The following is an 18,657-nucleotide window of genomic DNA, read 5'->3' on the forward strand; positions in this document are numbered from 1 at the left end:
AATGTAGCTTCTACCAACACTTGAATCCTGATGAGAACTACCACATTCGGTTTTATTCTTCTTTCTCTGTTTTACCGTCTATTTCTTTGTCCGGTATTGCCGTTATGAAAATAAATAACAGCCATTCTTACGTTTCTTGTAAATGTACGTAGTCAGTATTACAAAGGAATACAACGTTTCGATAGCCTTATATGAAATCATGTTGACGAGGAACGAACGTACTAACAATGTACTCAATTAAAATACTAAAATGCAAGTGCATTCCCAAAGAATACCAAGATAATAATGCCTAGGGAACAAATACTGCAAACACAAACGCGACAACACGTATCACAGAAATCAGCGGGCATGTTATCATTAGCTTCATGATTCTCAACGGCAATCTTTAATTCTTTTAGACTTGTCATGTATAACTTATATTCGTTAGCATCCTCTTTTTTGTGCCATTGTCCTCCTGGAGACCCCCTCACCCTAATAGATTCTCCTGTGTTTGATGTAAACTTCTTGGGATTTATATGATTCGTTTCAATGACGGGAATCATTTCACATTTTCCCAACCGTTGTAGTTGTTTGAATACCCAGAGCCGCCTGTTGTCTGCCGTAACCCATCTCTTGTCTTTGAGCATGACTGATATCATCGGAATATCTTTAATGCTGCATCTAAAATAGTTTGTTAGAATTGAAGTTTTAATTAGATAATCAAATTAGACTGAGTATGAACTCTTCACTTGATACAATTGTAATGTAGCTTTACTTGAAGGCATAAACAGCTACAATTCTTACATTTTCTAAAATTCATCTTTCATAAAAGGGGTAAAAACCGAGCCGATCATTTCCCGAACAAAGTCATTTGAGTAAGAGGAAATGATCTTACTATTATTGTAAATATTTTAGAAACAGTTCTTTAAAGCATGCCATATTGTAAATTATAAATGTCGTTATAATTCGATGCTTTTCAAGCTCTTAACCGTATCTAAAACTGTTTACTCAACTTAATGAGCTTTGTAATCAGACCTCCGGGCCGAGTAGTTAAGGTTACTGGCTTTTAATCATTTGCACCTTACCGACGCGTTTAAAAAAATTTGCGGCTGGGGATGTAGAACCATTCCATGTGAGAAAGCCAAACACCTGGAGTCTTTCTCTACTTTAAAAGCTGGACAGACGCCAGTTAACCTAAAATTATGTTGTAATGACTTTAAACACGCCAAACAAGAATGTTTACGAATAGTAGACACTTACTCTACACTCAATTTACATAAGGAAAACAATATATTTATAGAGTGAATTTAATGAATGATCACCGTTTTTTTTTCAATCCGTCTTGTTTATGTTACATAAATTCAATGGAAACGTAAGTTATCTGTGTTACCTGCTTTGCAGGACAACACAGTTATACATCTAACAGTCCTGAAATTGTTTTATTTGTCTAATTTTATCATATTTCTAGATATTTCCTCATAAAAAGGTAGCGGAGATTATTCTCTTTCCAACAGTAGCTTTCCTTGTGATATTATGTTGATTTTAAAATATCGTATGTTTGTTGAGAAATTTCACTACAAAAATATTACACTTTCACCTGGGTGTTTTTTGATTGTATCTTTACACACTTTTCTTTTTAAATCACTGACTATTTTACTAATTATGCACACTTTTCATACATAGCAGTAAAATGTACATACCCTTATACTGCTATAAAATTTAAGCAGACTTGTTTACATTGTATTTTCAAATATTTTACCAAGGATGTTTTTTTCGGCTCATATTTACCTTTTTTTCAGAAAATGATACTAAATCTTTTTTTTTTCAGACTTGTACTTTGATACAGTTAATTACATGTATATCTAAATAGGTAGTGCCTACGTGAAGTTTGTATAACGAGCTCCAATGCCTACAAGCATACACAACTTTCTTGTTTTGTTTAGTTAAAATCAAACTAGCATTTTTGAGGCCATGTACGAATTTAGTCCGTAGGTGCAGAGCCGGCATTATATCAGTTACAGGCGGGTACCTGGGTAGATCCACTACTGGATGACATCCTCACGTGACAAGTTCAGCAGCCTTGATACTTTTACATAGTGGAAGATAAATATTGTCTCTACGTATAAGTACATTACATTTTAAAGAACATAAACATATTTAAAAATAAAGGGGAAAATCAAATCAGATTTTAAGTGCTGTCTGCAAACGGCGACAGAAAACTGTTTCTTCAAACTTGACATTTTAACCGCGGAGTTTTAGAAACAACGTTTAAGATAAAAAAAATAAAAGAATAAGCAAACCAGATCAACAAACCTCTCTTCACATAATGCATCTAGTGTTTCTCCAATTTGTGTGTTTGGATGATCACTGTTCTGGTCAAAATAGTTACTTATAGAATCCTGAGTGTAATATATTTCAGTTGGTCTCAGGCACATAATGGTAAAGTATAATATATTTCCTAACTGGTTAGATAGTTTAAAATTTATGAAATATCTTTGAAACGTGGAATTTCCTGACTTTTTCCTAAATGATTTTCTGCCAATACAAACAAATCTTTTCAAATGCTAACGTTTAACGCGGTTTTATCGGTTGATTAATTGTTTTGGACTTGAAAGTAAAGTGATTTTATCTTTGTATTGTCTAACTCGGAAAACCAAATTGGAACATTTTAGGTCATATGTCTTGTAGTTCTTTCGGATCATATTTGCATTACATAAATCCGTTCAAGCCGGTGGGTGCACTGGTGGGTAAGGTAGCGTGAGGAGTGTTGCATATTTTATCAACTCTTAAGGACAAACATTATCAAACCTTGTCTGCTATAACTGTGATTGGTTGCGTTCTATATTTCCAAATCTTTACACAGATTTGACTAGATTATGTTTATAAAGTCGCATCCATCTTCAAGAGATGTGCGGTAACTGTTCCATCTATATAATGTCTATCACACTTCAGGATTTCCCTGTTTTGAGGACTATTTAGTTTAATTTCACTGCAAACCTAGAATAGATTTCTACTAAGTCCATGCTATAACAATGTCTAAAGAAGGATGTCCTGACATGGTGAATAAGAAACTTATACTATATCTTTTACTAGGACCATTTAGATTTTCTAGCTGAATTCTATCTTCAAGTCTGGAAGCGATATGGTGTGCCAGTCAAATTAGTAACCGAACAGGTACTTTGAAATATATACCTCCAATGATAGATGCCCGACGGGTAAATATTTAACTTAAACTGGTCTATGAACTGTTCTTAAGACATGCCCATATACAGAAAGTTCCACATTGTATTTATGTTTTCAGTCTGGAAATATATGTGGAAAGTCCAGAGGAAAGAAATTGAAATGTTTATGAAAACTTGATATACTAAATGTGATTGTCAATCATTTCAAAACAAAACTGAAATACTTACAAAATATGAAGTTAAAAATGTATGTTAAGGCAATTCATCATAAACATATACATAGAAAACAACATAGAAAACAAATTGTCAATGCAAATGAATTTTTACAAAACAAGGATCCCGTGGAGATAGCCACGTGCTCAGAAAATTCATGTTTTGTGCATGTCCCTTGATTTGTTCTAGATTTATTGTGAAAATACCGGTTGTAAATATAAATATATAAGGCCTGGCAAACAAACAAAGTCGGTATTTCAGTTCAGACGATATTTTCATATATTTCATCATGTAAATGATGACACTTTTAGGCCATGTTCCAGACGAGTTCGAAACGCATTACGATTGGAACCCTAAGACAACTGTGCGATTATTCAAAGGTAAAAGACAGAAGAGACCATTCTTCAGTTTACAAGTATATTGAATTGCAACAAAATTACAGATATGAAACAGCGTTACATATGTATCACGACACAATACTGTCTTTGTTTTTCTCACTTATACTTATCAACTACACTGGAGTGTAGATGGGTAATTCCACCTTTTTTTGTGGCTGATTTAGGACATCTCGTTATGTCGCGTTAGCACGCGCGTGGTTCATGTAGAATTTGTATAGATTATTAGATTTGTATCGAGAAATATGCACGAGTTTTGCAGCCGAAATATTGCGCGATTTAGGAGCGCAGTATTATTCCGCGAAAGAACGAGTGCATATTTTTCGATGCAAATCTAATAGTCTTTTTATTACATACGCATCTACATTTAAAATTAATATATAAATGATTCAAATTTAATATTAAGCCCGAGTGAAATAAAAATATCGTTGTTAAAGAACTTTTAAAGGAGACGGCAATAATGTCACGCTCCTGATATGAAATTTGAACGTTAATATGGAAAATATTGACGTTTCAGGTTCCATTTAAACTTAACACAGTTTTTAAATAAGTATGTCATTTATTGTGTCATCCTGGTGCGTGTTCCAAAGAGCTATAACATCGTTTCAAGTTTTGTTATAAACTATTAATAGGCACAACAAATTATTGTTCGCAACAAAATGAAACATATTTCGCGCTTGCACATGCGCCACCAACAAAAAATTCCTTTTGGTGTGTTAGTACATGTAGACATTGAAAGTAAATCAAATGTTTTGCACACACCAGTGCAACATAAAACATTTTATTTCGTTTTGGCATGCACGCTAACACGCCAAAATATAGTCTTAGTCAATGGCACGTGACCCAACGCTGAACAACAAACACTTTTATTTCGTCTTTGCTTGAGCGCCAACACACTCTATTTGTTGATAACGCGCGTGCCAGAACACAATCTCTTGCACATTATGTTTGATTATGTCGCGTTTTAAGTTTCCTTTTTTAGTTTTTTAGTCGTGTAAGTGCGCGCGCCAAAACGACACTCAAAACTCTGGTTTATAGCAATCTTACAGTAGGTATACATTGCTAGCTTAACACAAATAATAGTTATCAAATGTAGAATACTAGACTAAGTAATTAAAAACAAGTTACCCGGCTAAGCATGCGGATGTGGTGACCAAAATTGCTATAAAACACATGATTATATTCAGTGACACTGCATATTGAATAAACATTTGGGCTTTGGTATTTATATTGGTGAAACAAGCTGTGTATTGATTAACTGTTAAAGGAATGACAACGCAATTATCAAACTTCAATTATTATTTATTAGTTATAAATAAAAATATAAAACATAGGGAAGCGAATTTAGTCTTAGAAGCGCATGTATTTGATACAACAATCACCTTCTAAGTTACAGAAATAAAACAAAGCTCATGTGCTTAAAGACGCTTGTGTCTTGAAAATTCCTATGGATCTACTTCGTTTCCTGTCTCTCTACCGAACAGACGATTATCTGACAATGTTATCTGAAATAATTTAGACTTGCAATGTAAATATATTATTAGGTAAACGTGTCAGTGTGATAAACTAATCTTTAAACTTTATCGATAAAACAAATGCAAAATTATTTTCTGAAAACCCAATGTCCTGTGTTTTTTGCCATATGTCAATAGACCTTTATTGTATATGAAATAAAAGTAATAGTATACTGGTCTGTAAGTTAAAACAATTTATATTTAACATGTACAGTATAGTTAGATATAATCATATTAAAGTAATATTTTTCAAAACTTGGTCGGAAAATGCAACTGTCATTTCTATTTTAGGAAGTCTATCATATTTCTTACACGTGTAAAGGACTTGGGAAATACCGCTGTTTAGAGGTGGGAAAACCGATACGTTTACTATAACAATGTTTGTTTTTTCGCTTTAAAGCATAGTTGTTAGACTGAGGAGAGTTCCAGCACGATGTATTTGAGACCTTCAGAAATATTTTTCTCACAAGATTCAATTAATAATGTTTTTGATAAAAATTGTGGTCATAGCTATCAGCCGATAGGCGAAACACTTGATGCACTGTGCGATGGAAGGTAATTTGTTTATTATAGATATCTTATCTATTAATTACAACATTTCTGCAAATCGAGTAATCTCAATATAATACTTTGTGAGTAAATCGTAAGGTATTACATTAGCCAGTATTCATTATAATAATTTCGTGTATAAAGTATGCATTTTTATTTTCGTAATAGATTGCGATCAATACTTGTCATTTTACACGGTGTCTTATGCATTACGGGTATTAAATATAAAATATTTATTATGTACTGCAACTTTTTTTAAGTTGATGCATTCTATATTGCAACTGTTCATTCATGATTTTCTTACAAACTAATGTGTATGATTATAAATGTCATTTCAATATATTATCTTTTTCAGGTGCTCTGTTAGTAGCATACCAACTATATCAGTTGTAAAACAGAACAATAAATGGTTCACAGCTGATAATAGGCGGCTTTGGGTTTTCCGGAACCTGGAGAGACTGGGAAAGTGTGATGAAATATTTGTTAGAGAGGGCTCTTATATTCCTTCTTCCAAGTTTACCACATATAATGGAGGCGAATCAGTTATTGTTCGCAATGGCTCCCCAGGAGGAATTTGGCATCGAAGACCAAGTGTGAAAAAGCCAAGGCCTGCTCCTACTATAGCCATTAACAAAATACCAGTATCTGTCAACGATAGTAATAAGGAAAATGTTGCAAAGATATATACCATTGATGACAATACCATTGATTCGCCAGACAGACGTCCATTTCGGGAAGTGGGAAATTTTGTTCCTAGCTATAGCGTGATGGATGAAAATATCAGTACACATCCTGAATTTGAGAGTGACACAGATTCCCTTTCTACAAGTTCTTCTTTAGGGCAAAGTAAAGATCTTCATAATTATGAAAACAGAGGATATCTTACATCTTCGGTAAATTCAGATAAATCATCACCGCAGGAAACGCAAACGGATCAAGGGGAGAGTTCAACAGTTAATGTTTCGGATGAAACCACTATAGAATTAGACATTCCACCTTGTCAGAATGCTGTTGATGAAGACAATAATTTAACTGTGGTAGTGAACCCGAAAACGGCATTGATTGATACTAATAAGAAATGTAGAATACGATGTATCATTATAACCGCCATAGTAGTTATTCTACTTTTAGTGTCAATTATATATCTTGCTATATAAACTTAAACTGTTATCTTTTATTCCTTTCAGCAAAATATGTAGGTTTTTCATTTAAATTGTATTAAGTAAATACAGTGTTTCAAATCTGATCGTCTTTTAGATTGAATGTAACTTATTTTGGGGTGATTTGGTTCAACAGTCCTTCTTCCCTGCTATTGTTTTAATGCTTTACGTCGTATATCAGATATGCAGTCATGAATAACGCAAGTGAATGAATATTTTGAATTCGCCTGAGATATTTATATGTAAATTAAAAGTATGTTTGTAAAATGCTAAAAATCCAATAGTCTGTCTGCAGCGACCTTACGAGTGCAATGTCTTTATCTATCTTATGAGTAATATAACTAAAAATAGCACGAATAACCATTTTATTTTTATATGTAGTGGAAAAAAATATTTTATATATAACTCAAAATGAATTTCCGAAAATATTGATTTACATTACCTTTAGTTAGATAACGTCTTAAGCTAAATATAGCTTTACCTGTATAAGCTAATATTACGTAAGCACTTTTGTTTTTTACTTGTTGAAAAAAAGGTTGTAATTTAAGAAGGTGTAAATGTAGCTAGACACAATGAGGTTTATTGCTCATTCATACATAAATGCTGTTATAAAATGCACATAGATTTTAGGCATTTATTGTAAATAATATTGTAAGTGATTCTACTTTATTTAATTTACCTATTAAATGCCATCACGTATTAAATTCTAACATCCAGAGGTAAAGAATATCGAATTGTGTTTGGCATTTTTTTCTTCTTCAAAAAAGTAAAATGTGTAAGGTGAATTAAATGAAAATGATTGTTTGTGTCAGAAAACAATATTTGATTTTAAGGAACAAACTTTGTTTCATTGACGAGTTTTAATATGAGATTAAGTGTAAGCTATGCACATTTTTTGTGGTTTTACTAAGTAATACGTCGTTTACGTCAAACGGTCAGCTAAGGAGGCAGTTCATTGAACTGTGTTCATATATGCTTTAATTAACATTTTTTCTTGTTTTGTTGACATGTATGTTTTTTCAGAGCGCCATTGTTTGCTAAGCAAAAATGACTGTGATACATTTTATTTCAATTATTGTTTTGAAGTTATATCGTTATGCTGAAAAATAAATTATGATTGTAAATTAAAATGTGGTTTTATTTATATTTTCCCGCAATTGTATGTGAGTTGTGTTGCGTATTGTTGTTAACCGTATACCTGTAATGTTTTCTTTTATTATATACCTGCATGTATAGCTTATTTTTCACACGGGATACAAATAGACGGAAAACAGTTTCCATATTGTATTATGTTCTATTAATCCAATTCCGTACTATGCATGTGTCCGGACTTCTTTCATTAATATCCACGGCTGGTTCTATAAATAGTTCAAATAAACAAAAAAAAAACTTTTGGAAAGATGGTCGGCGCAGTAAATTTGGAAAAGAAGTTATGTATAAATTTACTTCCAAGGTTTGTAATTACTAAAGGGATTAATAAAGAAATGAAAAAGTAATGTTCAACATTGAAAATTATGATAAGTATTTGAATGTCAAGGTGAAAGGTTTAACATCCATCTGAATTACTTATGACTAGGTGTACTTTGTGCGAGTTTTAAACAATCTAGATGACTTCCTCGCATGAAGAAAGTTATTATGTCTATACCTTTCTCGTCAGAAATGTGGTCAGTATTCTTTGATTATCTGAGGAAAATGTGACCTCTGATGATATTCTTTGCCAGGTATCTTGACACTGAACATAAGTAATTCAAGTGCTAACAACCCAGAAAAATACTGGAAAAGCGATTGATTAAGATTTTCATAAGAGTAATTAAGCGCATTCTGTGAAGTAATCAAATCATTAAGTAGACATTCAACATCTTCATGATTACTGACAAGGATGATGTTTTAACCAATCAAAATGATGAAGATTTTTGGTTCGGTAGTATTTGACCGATATCTCAGGCAAAAAAAGAACTTCATGCAGGACAGGACTATGGTGACATCCATTTAACAAACAATTTTGTAACTAAATCGTAGACAGGTATTTGTAAAATTGTATATGTCAGGCTGAGATGCCAAATACATTCAGAATTGGATTTTTTTTTTTTTTTTTTTTTTTTGCATTTCTGCATTTCTGACAATTGTGCAAAGTGATGATTTTAGCTGATTCAAAGTTTTACATAGCACAATGTTCATACTAATTGAATATAACAAACCATAATATTAATTTAATTAACATCTTTTTTTAAACTTCGATATCGCCTGATTTTCGTATATTATTATGACAGTATCCCTAATACCCACAAAATCCTGAAATTACCAGAACAAATGCGTAATGAACTGGAATATAATTGTCATAGACAGCATTTTGTAGGCCAATTTAAGATATTACTTGAGAGGATTTACACATTTCATTATATATCACGAATCTCAAACGGAGTCTACTTTTTTTAATTCGTTCTATGCTTCCAAAGGATTTCTTTATAGGTTTTATTGAAGGTGTCAGGGGTCAGTAATATACTTGATAACGTATACTAATGTGAAATGTTTCACCCTGCAATGTTCATAAAAATAATATACCATGAATTAAAAAAGAAATATGTAAGCCTAAAGGTTAGTCTTAAACTAACAAAATGTCAGCAAGCTTTTAGCTATTTCCAGAAATATCGTTTTGTCAGTATCAGATTTTATAGATCTAAACTAAGTTACTATCTTTACTTATCAAATTCATAATTATCACCGGAAATGTGTTTTCAAAACTGTTTCTTTAACGTAAATAATCAATCTAAACATCTACACAGACATCTGACTGTCTTAAAACTAGGAAAAGCGATTTCTACGCAGGCCGAATGACGTATGACAGGAATCATGAAAAGTAGGCTGCCAAACACACTATTAAGACTGTAAAAGAAGCTGAAACTAAAACATTATTAATGCAACTTTGCAATCATTGTCTTAGTGTTGGAAAATGATTTAGTAATGTTACGAGTTTTACACTGAATATCTGTGGCATGGCAATAATTGAGCACATGTGTGAAACAGACTTCAAACAATACACTCATACTCATGTGTCTATATCGTGAGCCCCTTCTTCAAGCCTTCAACAATCTTAAATTAGGTCCCAACAGAAGAGGGGAAGACAGTGCAGGTACACGTCTAAGTGGCAGGACGGAAGCATACTTATACTTAAGATGGCTGTCTTTCGTGGTTAATAACAATCGTGTTGAAGAAAACTACTTTAAGTATTTTACCAGGTTATGGATTATGTGGAAGTTTGTCTTTGAAGCATGATCACGTAGGGTCTGCCAGCCGTTGTCAGCAATCATCTAGCTGGTGCTGTTGGTTGTTCTGTACATGGGCTGCATGACGTTGAACAGCTCCAGTTATATGCGATGTTTTTCTTAGTGTGCAGGTCTTATGAATCTATGATGGGTTTAAGACAACCTTTCTACAAAATTTTAATAACAATGACGGGTTACGAACCATTTGTTAAATATTCAGTCTCATTCCTGAAGAAAAATATTCATGTATTTACCTACTGATCTCAATCAAAATGCTCTATCAAATTTGCCGCGAGTTCCCGCCGCTTGGCCAAGATATGTGAAAACACTGATGAATTGTCATGCTCTTAATTGTGATACTGCTTTTTCCTTCAATTACGTTGCGTGTCATTAAATGAGGAACATACTCTAAGGTATACGCCGCTCAGAATGAAAAAATTGTCAGCATGCGCTTCTTCTCCGGGCAAAAAGCTTAAACGTTTTAAGATTATTTGACCAAGTAGCGTAGGTAAATGTATAAATGCGAATAGTGTACGGCTACAGTAATCCAATTAATTCCAAAACTGCTTGCTGTTTGAACAAAAAGTATTTTAGTTCAAAACCTCTCCTGTTGCGTAGACCCATATAGCCGCATTATATTTTTGATATAAAGACTTAAAAACCAAACCATGATTTACTAAATATTACTACAAAAGTGACAGCATGCAATGTTATAACTATATTTTCTTGTAAGATAATATGATACTTAGGTCCGTCAAAAAAGTTTCCATTTTATTATCATATGAACATGCGCCCTCGTTGGAGTCAAGTCAAGTTTCAATTTCTCGTTAAGGCTTACTAGATCCAAAATACGGACAAATACCACAAAATGTTTATGTAAACATAAAACTAACATGCTTATGTGTATTATTAGTACTATGCATTAGGTTTAGAATATTACACGATGAAAAGCTAAACATAGTGTAAATGTGTAATACCACAAAAAGCTGGGAATTTATTGATAATCGATTGTTACTACCCGGCAAATAATTGTGAATGTAGGTGTATATAAATGATTAGTCTATATTAATTAATTTTATACTTAGTGAAGTCAGAATTTTCTGTATTTGGAGTAAATATCTAAAGATAAGATATTTTAATGAAACATGGACACTGGGTATGTATGATAGCTGAACTATCAAAACTAATTGAATATATTGTATATTTGTATGCAACTGTGATTGATTATACAACTTGTGATACTGGCTAATTTCACACCCAAATCGCTGTTATTACTGTCAGTGCATTAGTACTATTCCATTTTTATACAAATAAATATGGATATACATGCAGGTACCTTTCGTCGCTATTCAACGTTACGGAAATATAATAATTTTAAATTAATTAAACAACATGGGCTATTGAACACAAGTACATCACTTTCCTAGTTCTAACTAATCAAAATTGTTTCACAGAGCTGGTAGATTAATTAGGTTTTGATTCGAAACATTAAGGGATATGATAAGAAGTAAATACAGCTGCATGTAAATAAGATTATTCTCTCCTAATATATTTAACTGACAAGTGCACGTTCTGGGTTTAATAGAAAAAAATTAAAACAAACTATCATAGAAACAAACAATTGAGCTCATGTAGACATGCTTGACAATGATTTTTATTTCTACCTTTTTTAAATGGGACAATTTATAACGCAAATCTATTAATAGTTAAGGATGTCAGTGTGTCAATATGTCAATGTAGTTTTTATTGAACAATTATTTTCTGAAAATAGGAAAGATCCGGAGGTACTATACTATGAATAAATTTCATATTAAAATACCCCGAATATGCTGCGACAGCAATACAGTTTCCTCCTTTATTCACCTTGTGTAATATACGTTATTACGTAATATTTTAGGAATGTCAAAATGCAATGGTCATATCTATTTTAGCAAGCCTATCAAGGTTTACCGGATATATAACAATACGTGTGTGGGTATACGTAATTATGTTACATTTTCTAAAAACCTAAGGCTTGGGAAATACCAGAGTGCAGTTAAATTGTTATAGTTTATACACAGTATATATAATACATGTAGCAATTTGTTTTAGTCGGTGCTAGGGTGCCTGAGGGTTTTTATCATTTCGTTACCTCTAATGATCAGCGACTGCTATTGTTTTGAATGGTTCCGCCTTTTGCTTCTATATGTCATTGTTAACTGCATAAATACTTGTAGATAGAACCTGGTAACCGTAGAAGTACTTCTAAATAAATGTCAACGCTTTTATGTATTATAAAATAGCATAGTCCATTATATATCAATTATATCTACAGAACGTCTTGTACAGCCAAGTAAGATTGCTAAAACTGTTCACAAGTGTTTCAATAGATTAGAAGAGCATTAACATAGTATTCCGAACCCCTGGAATCGAACTCTGCACCGATATCTTATTACATATTTAAATAAGTCACGGTTCCATCATAAATAAAACGTATAAATGACTATATAACTCAGCAGAGTATATTAGAGTATATTAGTTTTACCCTGAGGTCCTTTGTTCATTTATGCAACATATAATTGCCTTATAGTTGAAGAATCATTTCTTCGGTTATTGCCCTCTTTTTGGTCACTGTGGCCGCTGACAGAGACTCCGATATATTTTGAAACATATTTTTCGTTTAGTGCGACAAGGTGACATACTTATAATACATTCAACATACGTTTGCAAGAAAGTAATATTTGAAACTGTCTGCATTTCTTTGTACAAAATGTCTGAAGAAAAACAACACTAAGATATCTGTAGTAAAACTCTTACAGTAGCAACTGAATTATAAGTACTGCCGTAAGGATACAGTGGATGTAACCAGATTAAAGATTGAATGGCTGTTACTCTAATGTATTAAAACTTTGAATATATTAATTATCTGCTTGACGACGTTATTCTAACACATCGTACGTTTTTCCCCCAAAATAAATGTTCTTAATTGTTTGGATAAAGTTGTTTTCATCTGTTGTGTTTTCGAGTGAAAATGTAACGATTTTACATGCACCATAAGCAAATAAAAAATGCAGAAATGACAAAGTACTTTCGCCTTTGCTTCGAAATTGAATTGTCAATTTATTATTCTCGAACAGAACTGAAGCGAGATTTCATTTGGTCTTATGCATGTATAGTATATACGTATATCGACATAACTAAAGCTACTAAAAGGAAGATCATAATATTATATAAGAAATGACAGCATTGAAAATGACATACTTTTCAAAAGTAAAAGCAGATCAAAGTGATGGAAATTTTAAACATACTTAGTTAATATAACATTTTACAGGTGAAATGCAGAAAAAAAGAGGCATCGTGTATATACGTTTACGTGCATATGACTTTTGTTGTGCTCCTGTGGTATCTGTTACCTTTGCAAGAGATTCAGCCGGCTGGTGTAATTTATTTGAAGTGTCTCGTAATATAAATTTCTGTGTATGGGTGCATGTACTCCGCGTAATTTGTAGGTATCCACATTTCCATGTAGAGTGTTGCATTTTTAAAATGTATAGTTTTATCTCTTAGTCTTTAACCGCAAATATTTTGACAGTTCTATGTTATACATGGGTCCACAATAGAATAGAAAAGTAGCCATAATGGACAACAAAACAGAACAATAAGAGTAATCAGCTTTTGACAACATTACAGAACGTGTATGAGAAGTAGTGTAGCTAAACCTGCTGACAAAGAAGATAACTCATTTTGTATTCTTTCTCATTTTTACTTGCTTGTTCTTTTTTTCAGTATGTCTGACAATAATTTGGTCGTTTATGACAAAGGTGTAATAACAATCAATAATGTACATACCGGTATATTGTAAAAATAAATAATGGTCAATTTTACATTTTTTGTTAAAGTATTTTGTCTACATTCAAAAAAAAAAATATGTCAACAGCCAATACTGAAATACTGAAGAACAAACGTTCAAATAATTAGCAAAGCTAAAATACTAAAATGCAAGTATATTAATAAAGAATACCAAGATAATGACAATAAGAACAATAGTGCCAGTACAAATGCAACAATGCATAACATAGTCGTCATCGGAAGAGTTGCCATTTGCTTCACAGCTGTCTACGTCAATCTTGGACTTATCATGTATAACTTATATTCGTTAACATCCTCTTTAGTATGCCATTTTCCTCCTGGAAAACCCCTCACACTAACAGATTCCCCGTTATTCTGGGCATTTATATGATATGTAACAATGACTGAAATTATTTCAAATTTTCGCAAGTGTTGTTGTTGTCTGAATACCCAGAGCCGTCTATTATCTGCCGTAATCCATCTTCCTAATTTATGCAAAATTGATATTGCTGGAATATCTGTAACGCTGCAACTAAAATATTTCTTTTGTCTGTTAAATAGGAAATGTTGAAGTATTAATTAAGGAACTTAATAAAACTTACACATTTACAGTTAAATTTAAGCAGCTGTGATTTAGCTAATATTGTATGTAAATCTGCCACAACTTATATACTTTTTTATGTAAATTTTAGTGCAATAACCTTCACTGCATTAAAATATACATATAAAAAACTTAAGGTACTGGACCCGTAATAGAGTACCTCCTATTTGAAGAGTATTCAATTCCAACCATAAACCTACTTTGACTGCAATTTTCAGGGGGTGGGGGGGGGGGGGGGGGGGGGGGGGGAGGGGTAGGTTCAAGTCCCGCTGGGGCCAATCTTTTCCCATATTTTCCTTTTTTTCTGGTAAGTTTTTACTTCTTTCGAAACTCATTATGGATGTATTGTACAAAAGCGGAAACGTTTCATTTTATATGCGATTTCTTGCTGTTCAAAGCGAATTTACATCTGAATCAGGAACTTGAAGGGTAGAGTTAGACATCTTTAAAAATACTGAGTTACATGCGGTAGAAGTTCTCTATTTTGCCTTCTTCTTTAGATTATATATTGTGGAAGAAATGCAGGTAGGTTTTACTTCTGCCCCAAGGTTTCGACCTTAGTTTTTCAATGTTGGAGTTAGAATTCTGTCTCATTAAATCTGTGTACTTGAGGCACACTAGAAAAAATAATATTCAAAGTTTTATTTTGTGTTTTATAATTGTTTAACAATAGTTTGATGTTTCTTTTATCAAAATAATGCTGTAATGAATTATTTGCAAACGTTATAGATAGTGGTTGTCATAATGAAATTTGTCTCTACTTGAGCTCGAGGAAATACCATAAATTATACAAAATTTAGAAAAAAAACGGCACGTTAAAAAGTTGTTTAAAATTTGCAACACAGTGCAAAACATGGTCAACTTTAAAAATATACCAAACAAATGCCATTTTTTAAACATTACTATTAGGGGTCCAATACCTTAATCAAACCGGGTCTGCTATTGTACTTCTTGGTTGCATTCTTTACTTCCGAATTATCTTTTTACAGATTTTATTAACAATCACAACAGCAATCTTTAAGTGCCATGTCGTGGCTTTAAAATGTCTCCGCGAAATTGGATTCAGTGTTGTTACATTTTCTGGCCCTTTGGGATCAAGGAGTCCATTCAACATATGTGTAAAAGGGTTGTGCCTAAGCCGCTGGTAGACGGCGTGAGAGGTTTTGCACATTTCATTACCTCTCATGAACAGACTCAGTCAAAGTGAGTCTGTTATTATTCTTCTTGGTTGCATTCTTTGCTTCCAAAGGATCTTTTCACAGATGCTATTCACACCTGGCTAAGCGTTTGAGCCAAACATTTATTGAGCAGAGTTCTTCGAGTTGGAAAGAGTGGTCTTGCCATTTTGCTAAAACTCGAAATCAGCATTAAGAAGATAAATACCAGAAACCCAATGGTTTTACCGTCTGTAGTTAACGTATAGATGTATATATTTAGGTAAATCCTATGTGCCTATAATTTTCTACATATTTTGTACTTAAGCACATTGTTGTTGTATGTGACATCACTACCGGTACTTATACTGTGCTTCTCAGTGAAGAGCTGAGGCCGGTTCCAATCTATTTATCTAATTGGTAAATTGCTAAACAAATGACTTATGTCTAATATAAAATAAGACATATGCCAACAATAGAATAAGAACAACAAAAAACGAACCTTTGTTCACATAATGCATCTAGCGTTTCTCCAGTTCGAGTCTGTGAATGACTGTTGTTCTTGTCAAAGTATGCGCTTATAGAATCCTGGGTGTAAAATATATCATTGGTCTAAGGTACATAATAATTAATACAAATGTTGATATCAAATGTGTAGGTTAAGTAGCATTTTAAATTGTAGAGTTTACAGAAGTATTTTTTAGAAATTTGGAATTCCCTGAAATTGTTTGTCAATAAATGCAAATGCCAACGTTTAACTGATTTACCTGTTTATTTAAATTGTTGGTCTTGTAATTGTGCATTATCTTTCTTACGTTATAACTTGAAAAACCATTTCACTGATTGGTTTCGTTTGGGAACTTGGTGGCTAAACCTATCTGATTTTTGTTCTTGTTTGTGTGCATGAATGAATTAAAAAGTATGTTATTTAGTTACAAACTTATGCTTTGGCTGGTATCTTTTCTAAGATTCACAAATTACGAAGAAGACGGGACATTATTGTAGAACAAACCCGTGAACATTCTAATGCAAATAATAATGTTTATATATCTTATAATATTTATGGTCTTTTTTACTTTGCTCATTTAATGTACCATTAAACAAAAAAGTAGATCTACCAATTTATAAAACTACTACTAGTATCAAATCATCAAGAATTTCACGTTTATTTGAAAATGTCATTGGTAACCATTCTGAGACTTTTTTTGTAAAATTGAATGGTCGTCTGTTTGTTATTAGATGCATGGTGGCACTTAAAATGGTATTTCATCTGTATGTTGTGTTTTTATACCGAAGTGTCTCTCTTTAATTATTGCATCCCTATTTTGTGGTCCAGTAGTAGCCGAAGGTTTTAAATATTTACCTTGAAGGCTGTTCGATGGTAAATATAATTATGATTTAAAATGGTCTTTCAACTTTTCTTAGACATGTCTATGAACAGAAAAGCCCATGCTGTATTCGCGTTTTCAACGAAACTTACCGTTGTAAAGAATTTTATAATTATTTTTTGAGAAGTACATGCATTACAAGCTATGAAAATATCTGAGTAAAATATTTACAGAAGAAACGTGTCAAAATAATTAAAACTTATCAAATAAGATTATTTACTTTAATTGCCAATTTCTGGAACAGAAATTAGATAATAAAAATGAAAAAGAGATGAAATATACATGTATATAAATTTTCTGATGATAATCTAGTATCCGAGAGTGGGTAGTGAGTGCTTTTTTGAAGCACTTTTAATTATGACGCTTTCATTTCATTGACCTATGCTCGCAAAAACTTCATGAAAATCATCCTTATAACAGAGGCAAAATACAACTATAGTACCAGTTTTCAGGTGGACAATTTATGCCCTTCCAGAATAAATGTGTTTTCAAAACTTCATCTGCAAACAATCTCTGGAATAACTATCTGTAAAAACAAAATGTGATTGAAATTTTTACTAAATACAATGATTTAGGTTCATATTGCTATATTAATTCAAAAACATGTTAAGACATTAAACACATTGTCTTGGCCTTATATATGTCACTGTCAACTAATTATTTCTCATTTTCTTCATGCAAAGCATGTATAATTACCATTATTAAAATACAAAAGAATACGGTTATTTTGTGGTGCCTCTTTAAGCAGGTGGATGTAGAAACCATTTTTTTTCTATCGAAAAAATCAATTGGTTATGTTTATACAAGACTACCTAAAATTATATAGAGAGAAGGAAAACGTCATGTTTTATTTGATTGTGTGATTATAATCAATGATACTGCTGATCGACTGTACAATTTAGGCTTTATAAATTGTATTGCATATTTATATTTGTGAAAACAACCGGGAGTATTGATTAACTGTCAAAAGAATGACTACGCAATTATCAAACCTCAATACGTTAGATATATACAAAATATAAATGTGCACGTATTACATATATTCTAATCAACTATTCCGAAATAAAATAGTGTGACATGCTTGAAAACTATTAAGTTTCTGCTTTTTTTCTAAAGTTCCTTTTCATTTTTACTCTTTTGACAATAGTTTCACTCTGCTTTATTTCCTCCCCCACCCCGCAACCAACCCATCATTCCCTATCAGATATCACGTAACCTAAAATAAGTTAGACTTGCAATGTAAATATGGGGTAAGATAAACGTGTCACTGTGTTAAATCAATCTTTTATCGATAAAGCAAATGCAAAATGATTTTCCGAAAATATGAACGGACTTAAAATTCTGTCTTGTTAATTTTGCCATACGTAATAAACTTTAATTGTATGAATGAATACAATTGCAATTTAATTAAGAAAATAAATGGTCAAATCA

The 18,657-nt window shown here is 32.3% G+C and overlaps 1 protein-coding gene across 1 annotated transcript; it reads left to right on the plus strand.

Moving 5' to 3' along the window:
- The first annotated feature begins 5,672 nt into the window (after nt 1-5,672).
- Nucleotides 5,673-8,116, plus strand: LOC123532854 (uncharacterized). The gene is made up of 2 exons (XM_045314446.2): nt 5,673-5,838; nt 6,188-8,116. Exons 1-2 carry the CDS (start codon nt 5,717-5,719, stop codon nt 6,987-6,989), a joined length of 924 nt encoding a protein of 307 aa, XP_045170381.1. The 5' UTR covers nt 5,673-5,716; the 3' UTR covers nt 6,990-8,116.
- Nucleotides 8,117-18,657: the final 10,541 nt, after the last annotated feature.

Source organism: Mercenaria mercenaria, chromosome 5 (genome assembly GCF_021730395.1).
Source record: "Mercenaria mercenaria strain notata chromosome 5, MADL_Memer_1, whole genome shotgun sequence".
Taxonomy (NCBI): Eukaryota; Metazoa; Mollusca; class Bivalvia; order Venerida; family Veneridae; genus Mercenaria; species Mercenaria mercenaria.